At 38.9% G+C, this 13,764-nt stretch overlaps 1 protein-coding gene across 5 annotated transcripts in view; it reads left to right on the forward strand.

Moving 5' to 3' along the window:
- The window catches only part of TTLL7 (tubulin tyrosine ligase like 7), a 128,276-nt gene that overhangs the window by 64,164 nt on the left and 50,348 nt on the right, over positions 1-13,764 (forward strand). For all 5 annotated transcript variants that reach the window (XM_064493398.1, XM_064493397.1, XM_064493396.1 and 2 more), the window contains 4 exons: positions 4,632-4,726; positions 10,463-10,610; positions 10,696-10,769; positions 11,851-11,986. In XM_064493398.1, the coding sequence (XP_064349468.1) occupies positions 4,632-4,726; positions 10,463-10,610; positions 10,696-10,769; positions 11,851-11,986 (453 nt within the window). The remainder of the gene's footprint in view (positions 1-4,631; positions 4,727-10,462; positions 10,611-10,695; positions 10,770-11,850; positions 11,987-13,764) is intronic.

Below are 13,764 nucleotides of genomic sequence, written 5' to 3' on the forward strand. Positions count from 1 at the left end.
GTGAATTTCTAGGCCAGGAATTTTGCACATATGCCTGCTCCTGCACTTATTCATCTGTTGTCTGCTTTCTCCACTGTTTTCTCAGCCTCACGGCTCTACCGTGTCATGACTCTTGGCTGTTGGCTTTCCTCTGTGTGGGTTCCTGGGCTGCAGGACTGTGGCCCCTCTGGCTTCAGTGTGCCTCCCCTTCAAACTCTCCAAGAGGAGAGAGGCTCCATTTGGCTCATTAATCAGTATTCGATCCCTCACAGCCCAGGTGGCATGTCACATTCTAGTTTAAGGCCATATGCTGTGCCTTGGGCTCCCCTCATGTCTGGCCTGTCATCTGTGCCTTTGGCTTTGCTGCCGGTCCCTGAGATGGTCAGTCATCGTTATTTTTCTTCGGTTATAAAAAGTCACCAACATTTGGAAAATATGGAGTAATATAAGGGAGAAATACAAATGGTCTCTGTTTAAGATTTTTGCACTTTCTTTTCAGTCATGTTTATATTTATATTATATACAGAAGAAACCTTAGCAGTCATGTGGTCCCACAGGACCCCGCCCAGCTGTTCCCCCTCAGTTCCCTGATCATATTGCCCCAAGGTCAGAGGTGACATGGCTACAAAATTCGGCATGTAGGAAACTTTGTCAGGAGATGGGCACCTATCTAAACACTCAGTGCTCACTGCGTTAGTTACATTTTAAGGAGCACGTTGCAATAGAAGATATCAGTAACAAACAAATAGAAGGTATCAACAACTTTCATTTTAAGTTGATTATCTCTTTTTTTGTTAATGATTTAGAAGTTGGAAGTTACATCTGTACCATCAAGGTTTGTGAAAGCAAATTGAGCGATAGGTGAGATCAAGACATTCAAAATATGTTTTTAGGAAAGAACACTTTTCTTATTTGAGGGCTACTGGTTTCGTGTGTTTGTGTGTTTAATCTACTATGAGCAAATAATGTGTATTTTATTTCCAGTCAAAGACAGTTCTGTCAGGTGTTCATACTTTGCTTCTGCCTGGGTCCTAGAAACAACATAAATGTGAAGAATTTTGCTCGTCATTTTGCTCCTCCATTCCTTAGATGTGAAAGCACTTGACTCTGGGCTGTGGGCCCCTCATCTTACTAAAGCCTGACATTTTCTTCTTTAGTTTTACTGTTTTCCTGTTCTTAGTTTCCCGTTCGTACCTGAATTCTTTCTTCCCCCGCCGCTTTGGCTACTTGTCTTTTATCCTTGATGGGCTGGGGAAGAAGTGGAGGCAAATGCGTGAGGCAGGACTGGAAGGAGAACAAGGAATGAAGGCTTTATAGATGTTTTATTTACTTATTCTTAAAAGCCCTTGCCCAGCTGGAGCTTTGCATTAGCTTGGATCAGAATTGACTGAATGGTTGAATTCTGTATTTTTAAAGGCTCAAAATACCATTGTTTGCTTTCATGTTTCTTCCTACTTTATTCTCTCCTTCATCATTTCCAGATCAGTTAAGAACCACTAACAGTTCCACAATGCCAAGAGCTAAATAGCATTGTTTTTCATTAACTTATTTTCATTTTCTGATCATTTTTAAAATCATTTTCAGATCAATCATAACCATTTATGAAACTCCACAATAACCAACAGCTTGGGTGATGAACATTTATTATATCAAAACAGAAGAATCTTATTTAGATCTTGCGTCTGTGTTTTCTCCCTGCTGCAATCACAGTAGTTCTCATGCACGTTGTTGAAAACCTTTTGGCGCCATCAAGTGGCCTAAGGTAGACGGTGCCTCTGAGAATGTGATAACTCATATTAACTGGAACAATCGCAGGGAGTGATTCGTAGTGGCAGAATTGCAGAGATTTTCAATCATAGAAAACATTTTTAGGAAAGAACATGGAAGCTGAGTGGAGTGTGACTATAATGCCAACACTTTAAGTATCCTTGAGTTAATTTCAACAAGTCATTGTGCCAGGTTGGTGGAAATAGAAGAAAAATGAGACAATACTTGCCCTGGTCTAATGGGGACTCAGCTGTGTTTTATGGTAATAGTTACAAGTGTAAGTCGGGGACAGGGAGTTAGCACAGACAACGCAGTGATTAATCTCTCTGTGTACATGTGTATATTTGAGGGTTTAAAAACTCTTCGCAGGGGCAGTGGGAGGGCCGGATCCAGGATGAAAAGAAACAGTCTTTGCACAAAAGGGAACACCTGAGCAGAGTATTTAAGACTGTAGAAAGTAGGGTAAGGGCTGGGGGCAGGGACAGTTGGGGTTGGGGTGGGGGGAACTTACTGGCCAGAGGAAACAGCATTTATTTAGGGGCACATAATCTATTATGGAAACTTATTTGTGCAAGAAATGATTAAGCTGTTTTGATAATTAAACTATGATTTGGGCAGTTAATAGATAGTATTTATTAATTTAAGTTTCTTTTGAATAATTTTAATTTTTGCATGCACTTACAAGCTGCTGTGCTTTAAGACTAACACCTGTGGGTTTTGTCTTTTACAATTAGGATAGGAAATGAGAACCAAAGAATCCATCCACATTACAGAGTAGAATTTTGACGGGGTGGAACCCTGATTTCCAGAGTTTCTTCTGTCAGCTGTTTGTGGTGGTTCTTTTATTATTCTTTACCTTTCTCATAAGGCTTTTAAAAAAATCCAGAATTTTAATTGAATTAAGTTTTTCTGCCTCTCCATATATTAGTTTATTTAATGTGAAGATACATTTCTTCATAGACTAATTTCTTTCGTATGATAGTAGAGTGAAGACTCTGAAATAGGAAAGAGAGAGGGTCTGAGATTGTGTTGTACCAGATCTCACTAACATCCTGGAGAAGGGATATGCCTGGCAGAATTCCAGACCACAGTTTTGGAATGAAACGCGAAGGAATTCTATACAAATATTTCAGTGAACCACTAAATCATCAGATCATAAAAACCTGGTTTATTTATAATCATGTTACCTATAGCAGCAGAACTATCTTTAATTGCATTACAAATTCCAGAGATTTGAATCAGTATTGACTGGTTGAAACTTTTTCATCTATAAAGTATATTGCTTTATGCGTTCTCTGCACTTGTAAGAGGAAATACTTGGAGCTTTGAAGTAGCAGGTTAATAAACTTCCTTTTTCAAATTTACCTGGAATAAATGGATGTTCTTGCAATTACCAAGCTATTCTCTTCCTCTTGAGACCACGTCACACGGATGGGAATGTGTTCATTCATCACCTTCTAAATCAGAATCAGCAAAGGCATAATACAGTGAGGCACATCTGTCTTCAAAATATACAGTTTGGAGTATTTCTATAAAAGGAGTATCATGTAGCCATCAAAATGATGGCATGATAGATTTTCATGATTCATTATTAAGAGAAAAACTTGGATTATGAAATAGTACATTTAGCATAGAGATGTATTCAGAAGGTAAAATGAATATTATAAGTATGTATGCATAGCAGATGTGTGGGACACCATTTGTCGAATGATTAGCGATACACTAGGTGGTGGGGTTACAGGTCATCTTCCTGTTGTTCATTTGCCTTCTGTTTACTGGTTTCTCTGCGGTGATCCTGGACCACATTTCTAATTAGAGGCGTCTGTGTTCCTAGATGATTTCTTAAGTATAATATGGTGTTTCCTTCAGCTACCAGTTGTAAAATGCGTGCTGTCAGTTATCTTATCTCTTGTGGTGATGGGTTTGTGTGAGACAAGCTTCTTCTGTGACTAGCAGCATGCATGTTTTTGAGATAGTGTGTGGGGTTAGTTGGTTGTCCTAGTTTTGAACTCAGCAGTGTTCTCACCAATTGAGTTAACTGAGTAATTTTCTTAAACATCTGCTGTTACAATTACATTTTCATAACAGCAACAACAATGACAAAGACAAAAAAAATACTCTGGCTCTTGAAGTCGTAGTATGCTGTGTACTAGATTTCAGGATGTCTATGCAGTTACTTCTGATTTTTCATTGTAATGAAATCCTGGAAATGATGTGGGAAAGCAGAGCAACCACAAATGCCTCATTTATTCCTGCAAGTCCTTAAACAGAGAAGCTCATAGAGGTTGGTCTGCAGCCATCTTCAGCGGTGTCCTCTGAGTAATACAGTCAGTGAAATGAGATGAAATGAAGATTGACGAATTACTGTTTGATCCAGGTAGAAAGAAATAAAATTTATATTTAGGCAGTAATTCATGCAGAAGATGTGAGAGCAGTGGAAGGAGGGCAGTGATAGTTTCCATATGCTAATTATCACCACATTGGGAACATGCATAATTTTTGTTACATTTCTATTCATTATTGTTATTATTACTGGTCCTCCAACCCTTCTGTCAGGACGAGTCACTTCAGCTTCACTACACTTAAGACCTAGAGGGCACGGGGGAGTAGACTGGAGAGACTGGAAAGGAGGGGAGGGCAGGGGTGCTGACTGAAGATCCTGAACTAAAGCAGCAGGGGGAAGGGGCAGTGAGGACAGATTTGTCTTAAGGTGATGAGGAAGGGAGGTGTGGCGATGGTGCCCAGGCCATCTCCTATATAGAGCTTTGCGATTTATTGTAGAGTCCTTTTACCGGTTGGGGTCCCACGTTAGGTTAACAAATTTGTCCTGAATATTAATGACCCACCAACATTTGATTACTTGTTGTTTTCTTTGTAAATTTCAGATCAATCGCGCTCCAAGCTTTGGAACTGATCAAAAAATAGATTATGATGTAAAAAGGGGAGTGCTGCTAAATGCACTGAAGCTACTAAATATCAGGTAAAATGTTTCCTCCTCTTTTGGAGTTTTTCCCACCATATTTGGCATAGAACAATCATTTGTACATGGAATTGGCTTGTAATTTTTGAATTTTGTGTTTCTAATTTATTGACTCTGTTCTTCAAACCCATTTAGTTTTTTCTTTTTAAATATCTTTTCCCCTCCTCCTGAACTCTGCTTCTCCTTCTCCACATACTATGATTTGAACCAACAGTAAATATGGTTAAATTGCATTTGGTATAATTACTTAACACAGAGTGTGAAGTTGAATTGGAGAATACCTTAGGAAACCCACTAGATTATCTTCCTCACCTCACAAGAAGAATTTAAAGCACAGAGATCATCCAGGAAGTAAAAGAACCTCAGACATGCATTTCCTACCTTTCAGTCCAGAAGTCTTCCCTGCTGTGTCACGGCCACCTGGGTAAACAGAAAAGAGAAGCAGTTAAGTGAGAGGTGACTTTCCCACTGAGAAGCATAGACAGGATTTCCTTCTTTTTTAAGGCTGAATGCTATTCCATCATATATAGATACATCACATTTTCTTTATCCATTCATCCACTGGTGAACATTTACGTTGCTTCCATGTCTTGGCTGTTGTGAATAATGCTGCAGTGAATGTGAGAGTGCAGATCTCTCTTTGAATCCTGATTTCAACTCCTTTTGATATATACCCGGAAGTGGGATTGCTGGATCAATGGAATATTACCAGGCTGGTTGCAGAGTACATGATCATGGAGGTCAAATATTTGAAATGCTATTTTGCGGGAAAGCTTTTGGCTCATTGTGAAAGAAATTGTTTAACTGAACTGTTTAATGAAGTAATGAGTTGTCTGCCATTATAAGTGTTCAAATAGCATTTAGGATATTGGCTCAAAGGACCTCTGAGGTCATTTAAGCTCAGGAATTTTATGATTTTGATTGATTCTAATTGTCAATTCAAAAACTCTAAAAGGGAAGTGGAATGCTTCCAAACTATTTATTTGAAAAGTTTCCAAGCATTTAGCAGATGCCTGGTTGAGAAACAGTTTTATATGGAAAGCATTACTATAAAAAGAGATTGACACATGAAATTCTCAGAAATTTTCATATGGTCCCCTCTTTTGTGTGATCAAAGAATGATTTGCCTAAATTCTACTGCTATTTCCATTATTTTAAAAGAAATGAGTAGAAAGGAAAGAGATATAGAATGGGGAAATTTTGTTTACTTAGCTTACACAAGTGTATCAAGTATTTTAGATTATTTAAGCCATCTGTCTATGCATTTTTTTGCATTTCTTATTACTGTATAGGTGGTCCTTTTTCTTCATGTCTTTGGACTTTGTCAATGATAGTATCAATTCAGAACATCATTCATGGGTGTTTTTGGTCTTCTTAAAAGTAAGATATGTGCAGTTTAGATGGTGAGAAATTTCTAGACCTAAAGCTAAGGGAGAGTTGGAATTCATCTTCCTTATTTTTCTCAGTGTTGTTCCACTAGGGTACTTTAGCACAATTCTTAACATTTAGAGCATATGCTAATGAAGCTTATGTTTTATGTATATACCTTTCCTCTCCATCCAGGTGGAGAGCTTCTTGGGCATGTGTGTGTTAGCCTTGTACTTCGCTTTGGCCAGGTGTGGCATGGGCACATCGTAGCAACACACAAGCAGGAACTAAGAACAGTAGGAAAATTCCTGCCTATTTATTAAATACTATTGGGTTAATTTTTATTTGAACTGTTTTACTTTTGGATAGAATAAATTGTTCTATAATGTCAGACATTCCGTATTTACATTCATGTTAGTCAGACTGTCAGGATGATCTTTTTCCATTGTGTTACCTCTCTGCTCAAGAACCTAAAGGGATTTCTATTGCCAACACCTGGTCTAAGCTCCTTTCATAATGTAACTTAACGTTAGCTTTTTCATCTTATTTCCTGTTTCTCTCCAACCCAAAGTATTTTAGTTAAGCTGATTATCTTATTATTTCCCCCCATATCTTGTGCATTCCTACTGATGATTTATTCTCTTCCCTGCCCTGAATGCTTGTCCTTATCTGCGTGTGACTCAGATCTCATCGTTTACTGTGACATCGTCCAACCTTTTATTCCAATTAGTCTTTCCTTTCTTTGACCTCCAAAAGGAATTATAGTTTGCAAGTACATGACTTATCATTTTATTTACTCTCTCAAGTTCTGTGCTATTTGATTTGGGCATGGCTGATTTTTCTTTTCAATTTAATTTAAGATCCCTAAAGTCAAGGAGTATATACTCTGGCATTCTACACAGTTCTTAGTACAGTGCTTTACATAGTGTATGGCTTCATATATATCCTAGAGTTCATTTTGTGAACAGATACCTTTGGTCTGAAGAAAATCCACGAGAGTCCCAAATCTGCACCCGGAAAGAGAGAGGTGTAGACTGGTGGTCCTCTCTGACCCACTCTGGAGCTCTGCGCTTGCATTTGCAGCTCCCTGCGGGCTGTGTACTCGAGGCGCTTCTGGTCTAACAGGGGCTCAATGAACAAAGAGTGAGTGAGTGAGCTAGCAAGTTGGGGAGTAAGTCAATGAATGGATGGATGGATGTCCTGATGGTACTTTAAATTTCAGTGTGACCAAAGTTGAGTTTTCTCCTCCTTCAATCATATTTCTCTGGCTGCATTTCTCTCCTTTCTTCTGCTAAGGACATCAATTTCTTCTAAACCACAAGGGCTAAATCTAACTCTTATGTAATATACACTCTTAGTGTATATTATACTAGAAGCTAGAGGTACAAAATTGAGTGAAATTTCCTCTCCTTATGTAGGTCAACTATTAAACGGGGAACTGTATGCTCATGGAAACATACATACAGTGATAATCACCCAAATCTGGTTTTCTGTCTTTCTTTGCTTTCCCAGTTAATGGCACAGCCAGCCAGAAAGCTGAGAGTTATTCTTAGCCCCTCCCTTTATTATGAATCAACTGAATACTTCAAATGCGTGACTTCCACTTAACTTCTCAGTCTCCTCTTCAACTTAAAGGACTTCTCATTTCTCTCCTGGACTGTTTTACTGGCTGCCCACTTTCCTTCAGTGCTAACCTTCACCCCAATTTTGCAGTTTCCTGAAAGTCATGTAACAAGTGTTTCTGAGTGCCCACCACTAGATGAGTAGGTACTAGGAGTTCAAAGTCTGCCTTGATTCTACGTTTCTGGCTTGGATGACTTTGTTTGGCAATATGTCATTTACTTAGATAAAGATTTTAGGTGAGAAAAAGCCTTAGAAGTGATGGAGGAAGGTAGAAATGAAGAGATAATTCAGTGTTAAACGTACTACTTTTGAGGTGCTTTGAGATACCCAGGCAGAATGGTTAAGTGGAGACTTCGATCTGCAGGCCCCAGGGGACAGAGACATCTGTTTGACTGACATCTGTGTACAGATTGCTGTTAAATCTAATGGGTCAGAACCCACAGCTGGAGTGTGTATATTGAGAAGTAAGGAGAGGCGAGGGCAGAGCCTGAGGGATGCCAACATTTAAAGAGATATTTATAAACTCAAATATTCTGATCAGGTTGTTTCCACACTATCAGATTAAGTTTAAACATTACATGCAAGGCTTTTTTGGTCTTCAGACACAAGACTCTTTTTGATCTGGCCCTCGCATCTCTTGCCAACTGAATCACTTGGTGTTCTCTTATCCCTGCTTTGGAATTAATTTTTCTGGGAACTCTTATGTGGTGCTGCTTCACATGTCCATGGTTTTGTGTGTATTCCCATTTAGATTTTCTTTTAGCTTTGTCCCTCTGGTGAATGTCAACTCATTAAAAAAAAATTGTGGGAAAATATCCTTAAAATTTACTATCTTAACCATTTTTAAGTGTGTAATTCAGTAGCATTAAGTGCATTCACATTATTACACAACCATTACCATTCTTCTCCAGAACGGTTTTCATTATGTGAAACTGAAATTCTGTACCCGTTAAACAACCCCCAGTTTCCCCTCTCACCAGCCCCTGGCAACCACCATCCCACTGTCTGTCTCTATGAGTTTGACTCCTCTCGGTATAAGTGCAATCATATGGTATTTGCCCTTTTGTGACTGCCATATTTCACTTAGCATAATGTCTTCAAGGTTCGTCCATGCTGTAGCATGTCAGAATTTCCTTCCTTTTTTAAGGCCAAGTAATATTCCATTGTGTGTATATACCACATTTTTGTCAACTCATTCTGAAATACCTAGATCAAACCTGACTTTCTATTTGAAGCCTTTGCTGGGACAAAGTAGCTTACTTCCTCCCTTGTGCCATCACCATCTTTCCTATCACTTTGTAAATGACACCCAGTGTACCCTATTTAGTCACATGCCATCCCCTCCACCCCCTTTACACTCTGCAACTTGAGGGTGGTGGCCTGTATGTTCATCTTTGTATTCCCAGGGCCATATCTAGAACCAGCACTAAATAAAATTTGGGCTGGAAGACAAGGGTGGGGGATGGACATGTCATTCAAAGGTAACTACTTGTGGGAAGATGAGGAAGTGAGGCAAGCACAGTGTGTTCACAGAGTGTTCAGTGATTCCATATTACAGGATCTTGAGTGTACAAGACCAGCTGATTAGAAAAAGAAATCCCTTGGATGGGATCACAGGGTAATGAATAGTAGAAAGGGCTCCAGAAAGTGTCAACAGAACTCCTTAGGTCAGTGTATGGATACAGCCGAATGGAAAAATGTTGATTAAAATGCAGTGTGAATGGAGATGGAGATCTTTTGGTCTTTGGTTAAATTTTATTTTGGACTAAGTGTCATTAATGTTGATTTATACCTATATTTATAGAAATGAAAACACAATTTTTAGGGTGGCAGTATTCCCAAAGGCCAGAATATGGGAGCATTCCTCTAGAGAAAGTGTCTCAGTATGATTGGCTTTTCTTTGTTTCTCAGTGTGTCCCGAGGAACTTCTCTGTGTGCTTATTTCTGTTACTCTCCTTCATTTGTGTGTGCTCGGACAGTGTGTGTCAGTGTCCTCGTCTGGGAGTGTCGTGTTTGCTGTGGGTGTGCATGCAGCTCTGTTCATTTCTCCCACAGCATTCTCATCATAATATTCTCAGTCCTTTTTAAAATTCTCCCTTCCTCTTTCCTGTCATTTCATCTTTTCCTTCCTCTCTTAAATTTGTTTCTTACCAATTGTTTGGTCTTTGTTCTTCTTGATTCTTTTCATTTCTGTTCCCCTTTTGTCTTCTCTCCTTCCTTTAAATTGTATGATATAGAGAAATGATTGTTCTAAATTAAGTGGAATATCAAAAAATTAAAAATTAAGAGCTGCCTAAACTACATGTCTCTTCTCCCTAAACAAAGAAAACTCAGCCAAATTTAGTATTTATCATTGGAAAAATGATATTCTCCATCATCCAGTCACTAAAATCAGAAATCTTGTTGTCATGTCAAGTCATCTCTTTTTGTTACTCCTCACATCTAATTAATCATCAAAGTTCATTCATTCTTCCTCCAAAACAACCCTCCAAATTGTTCCTTTTTCTCTAATCCCACAGCTGCTTCCCTGGTCCTGGCTCCCATAGTTCATATTTGCTTATGAAATAGCATTCTGTTTCAGTCTGTTTGGGCGGCTATAACAAAACAGCACAGACTGAATGGGTTATAAACAACGGAAATTGAGTTCTCACAGTTCTGGAGGCTGGTGGTCCAAGGTCAGGTGCACAGGGATAAAATCAGAGCTTATTTGAATTCTAGAACATGGTCTGGTGTTTTATATTTCAGGACCAGTGATAAAAGGAGAAACTTGGCTAAACAAAAAGCTGAGGCTCAAAGGAGGCTTTATGGTCAAAATTCAATAAAAAGACTCTTACCTGGTTCCTCGGATTGGGAACAGCAGAGACACCAGTTGGAGAGGCGGAAAGAAGAGTTGGTATGAAAGTGTTAACAACGTACCTACAATTTGCATCGCGTGATTCATTTGTCAGGTTTTATTTGTAAACCTTCTTCATTTTTAGAAAGAGAGACTCGCTCAGGTACGAAAGCAGATCTCAAAAGAAGAACACGAAAATCGACACATGGGGAATTATAGGTAACTGTGCTGCCATGTTTTTTAATAGATTGGGAAAGTGAGGTGTCTGAATAATTAGCCTGCATGTTTCAACCTTTTAGACTTATTTTAAGCACTGTTTATTTCATTCTGAGAAGGTGCTTTTTGTTTATTTCCAGAAAGGAAAGCTAAGCAGCAAGTAGAGGGTCCCGACGCGGGCAGCGCCCCTGCTAGCCCCCCTCCAGGGGGGTTGTATGCAGTCTTTGAAGCCTGATGTTGGCATGTGACCTTGTTTAATCATTATGTGCTATTTTGAGCAAGTCAGGTTTCAGGTTTCTTGCTATTCTTTCTGTCAGTTCAAAGTGGTTGCCATACTTTGTTTTAAATTCAGATATACCAAGAACCAGGCAAATATTGAAAATGTCCGAAGGAACCAGGAATGATACAATAGAAAGGGTGTGGACTGGGCTGAACTAGAACAGTATCACTCTGACAGGAGCAGAGGGGACCCCCAGGGTCCTTATGTTCTTGGAAATACTGCCCCTCCTCCCGAGCTTTGACACTAACTCAGCAGAATTAGAAGGATTTGGGGTCAGAGAGCTTCTTGCATTCTTGGTAAGATGTTCTTTCCTGCCCCAAACACCAACAGTAGTGATGAAAACACATTTCTTTCCCACCTCTACCCACTTCTCTCCACCAGGGGGGCAAATTCCACCACCACCAAAAAGATCATTAAGGTTTATCACTACATTCGTGTGCACTTCGATAACCACATGTAACTGTTATCAACTAAACTCTCTCCCATAAAGATCCCGTGAAGTTTCTCCCATATGCCCATTGCAATTCTTCTTCAATTACCTCCCTCCAACCAAACCTTTATACTTTGCCTTTTGGAACTGCATTGTTTAATGATAGTTCTCTAGATAAACTTTGTATGGGTAACAGATGAAAATGTATGAATTTCTCATAACTGCATTCATCTTTCTTTCTAGCACCTAGTAAAGTGACTGGCACAGAGTAGACGGTCCAGGATTATCTATCTTTGTAGTCGACCTTAACTCTTGGGCTGTGATAGTTTTTTTTTTTTTTCTAAACAAGTTTGTTTATCTGATTCTTATTGTAGACGAATTTATCCTCCTGAAGATAAAACACTACTTGAAAAGTATGAAAATTTGTTGGCTGTTGCCTTTCAGACCTTCCTTTCAGGAAGAGCAGCTTCATTCCAGCGAGAGCTGAATAATCCTTTAAAGAGGATGAAGGTAAAGTAATTAATGTTTATGAAGAAATAAAAGAGCGAGGCCGAACAATATGTGTTTAAAAACAACCACCTTAGTTCCACATATAAGAATATTTTACTTTTAAGATGCACTTTCCTTCCATTTTAACAGTTGGTAGCACTTCGTAACCAAATCATTTCATAAATATGTTGTCTAACAGGACAATTTACGCAGGAAAGAATGTTGATATTTTATCAATCTATTGTAATAAATGTCTTACTATAGACTTGTGTGTGCATGACTGAATAAAAAAAATAGATGGAAATAACCGAGTGGTTTGTGATGTTCTTATCATTTGGAGTGTTATACGCCGTTGTTTTCCTGATACTGCATAGACCCGGCATATGAGGAGTAATTAAAACACTCACGCACACACGGAGCCATCGGTTTACCTTACTAAAAGGTCTGCCAGTTGTCTATTACAGCAAAATAAACCACTTCATTCATTTGCTCATTATTATGCAATCTTGGCTTGACTCAGTTGAGTGGTTCTTCTGCTGAGCTAGCTTGGAGTGAATCTTATATTTGTATTCGTTTGAAAGCTCACCGGGGGGTGGAAATCCGAGATGGGTTCCCTCACATGTCACTAGATAGTTGATCAGTTAAGATTGTTAGAACTTCCGGGAAGCTGGCTGCATGGCTCTTTCTCCATATAGGCTCTCAGGAGGCTGACCAGATCTCTTAATATGGAAGCTCAGGGTCCCAAAAGAGGGAGCATTGCAAGACGACAAGGCCAGTGTGTGGGTGCTAATCAAGGCTCTAATGTCTCATTGCGCCCAGTGAGTTTTTGTTTGTTGTCCAAAGAGTCAGTGGTCTTTAATAGTTTTCTAAATAGTTTTTTATATTTACTTAACATATTTACCTTTTCTTGTGTTCTTCATTTCATCGTGAGGACCTATGAAAATTGTTTATACTTTATATTATTGGAAATCTCCCTAGAGTGATACTCCAGTATCTTGGATGCCCTGTTATATTGAGTGATTCGAAAATCCTGGTAACATTTTATTATGGATAGACTCTGCTGTGGTCTTTTCACCCAGAATCTGCAACAGAAGGATGTAAAGCCATTTAAAGCTGGCGAGGCCTAGAGACAGAAGCAGAAGGAGTATTGGGTAGTACCCCAATGCTCTTTTCCTTCATATTTCCCTCTTTTGACGTACGCAAGTGTTTCTACCTTTGAATTATGTTCTGTGACCTTTTGTTTTTCTTGACCCAGACAGTGAGAGACCTTTGTGCATTTTCCTTCGCCTGTTCTGTGATGTTATTTCTCTCTCCTGTGGGTAGAGCATCTGTTCCACCTTCTCCTCATTTTGCTTCTCCACCCTCACTTTTTCTGCTAGAAAACCTAAGGATTTTGGAGCTGGGTAAAACTAGACTCAAATTCCAGCTCCCCTACATGTTAATTTTGTAAACTTAGACTCAACTATTTGATCAGATCACTAAAATAGTAGTATTAAAACTAAACGTGACAGGCTTGTCTGTGAAAATAAAATTGAGGTTAAGTAAACTAGTCTGTGTAAAGTGCTGGCGCATAACAAGTAGGCTTCAAGTCTCAATCCCCTTCTTCTCTCTATTCTTCAAAATCTCGTTTAAGTATCACGGCTCTGCCTACCCCACTCCATTAATCTTTGAGCCTGCTCGTTTTATTATTATTATTATTATTATTATTTTTTAAATTTTTTAAAACATTTTTTATTGATTTATAATCATTTTACAATGTTGTGTCAAATTCCAGTGTAGAGCACAATTTTTCAGTTATA

The sequence above is a fragment of the Camelus dromedarius genome, chromosome 14 (assembly GCF_036321535.1).
Source record: "Camelus dromedarius isolate mCamDro1 chromosome 14, mCamDro1.pat, whole genome shotgun sequence".
NCBI lineage: Eukaryota > Metazoa > Chordata > Mammalia > Artiodactyla > Camelidae > Camelus > Camelus dromedarius.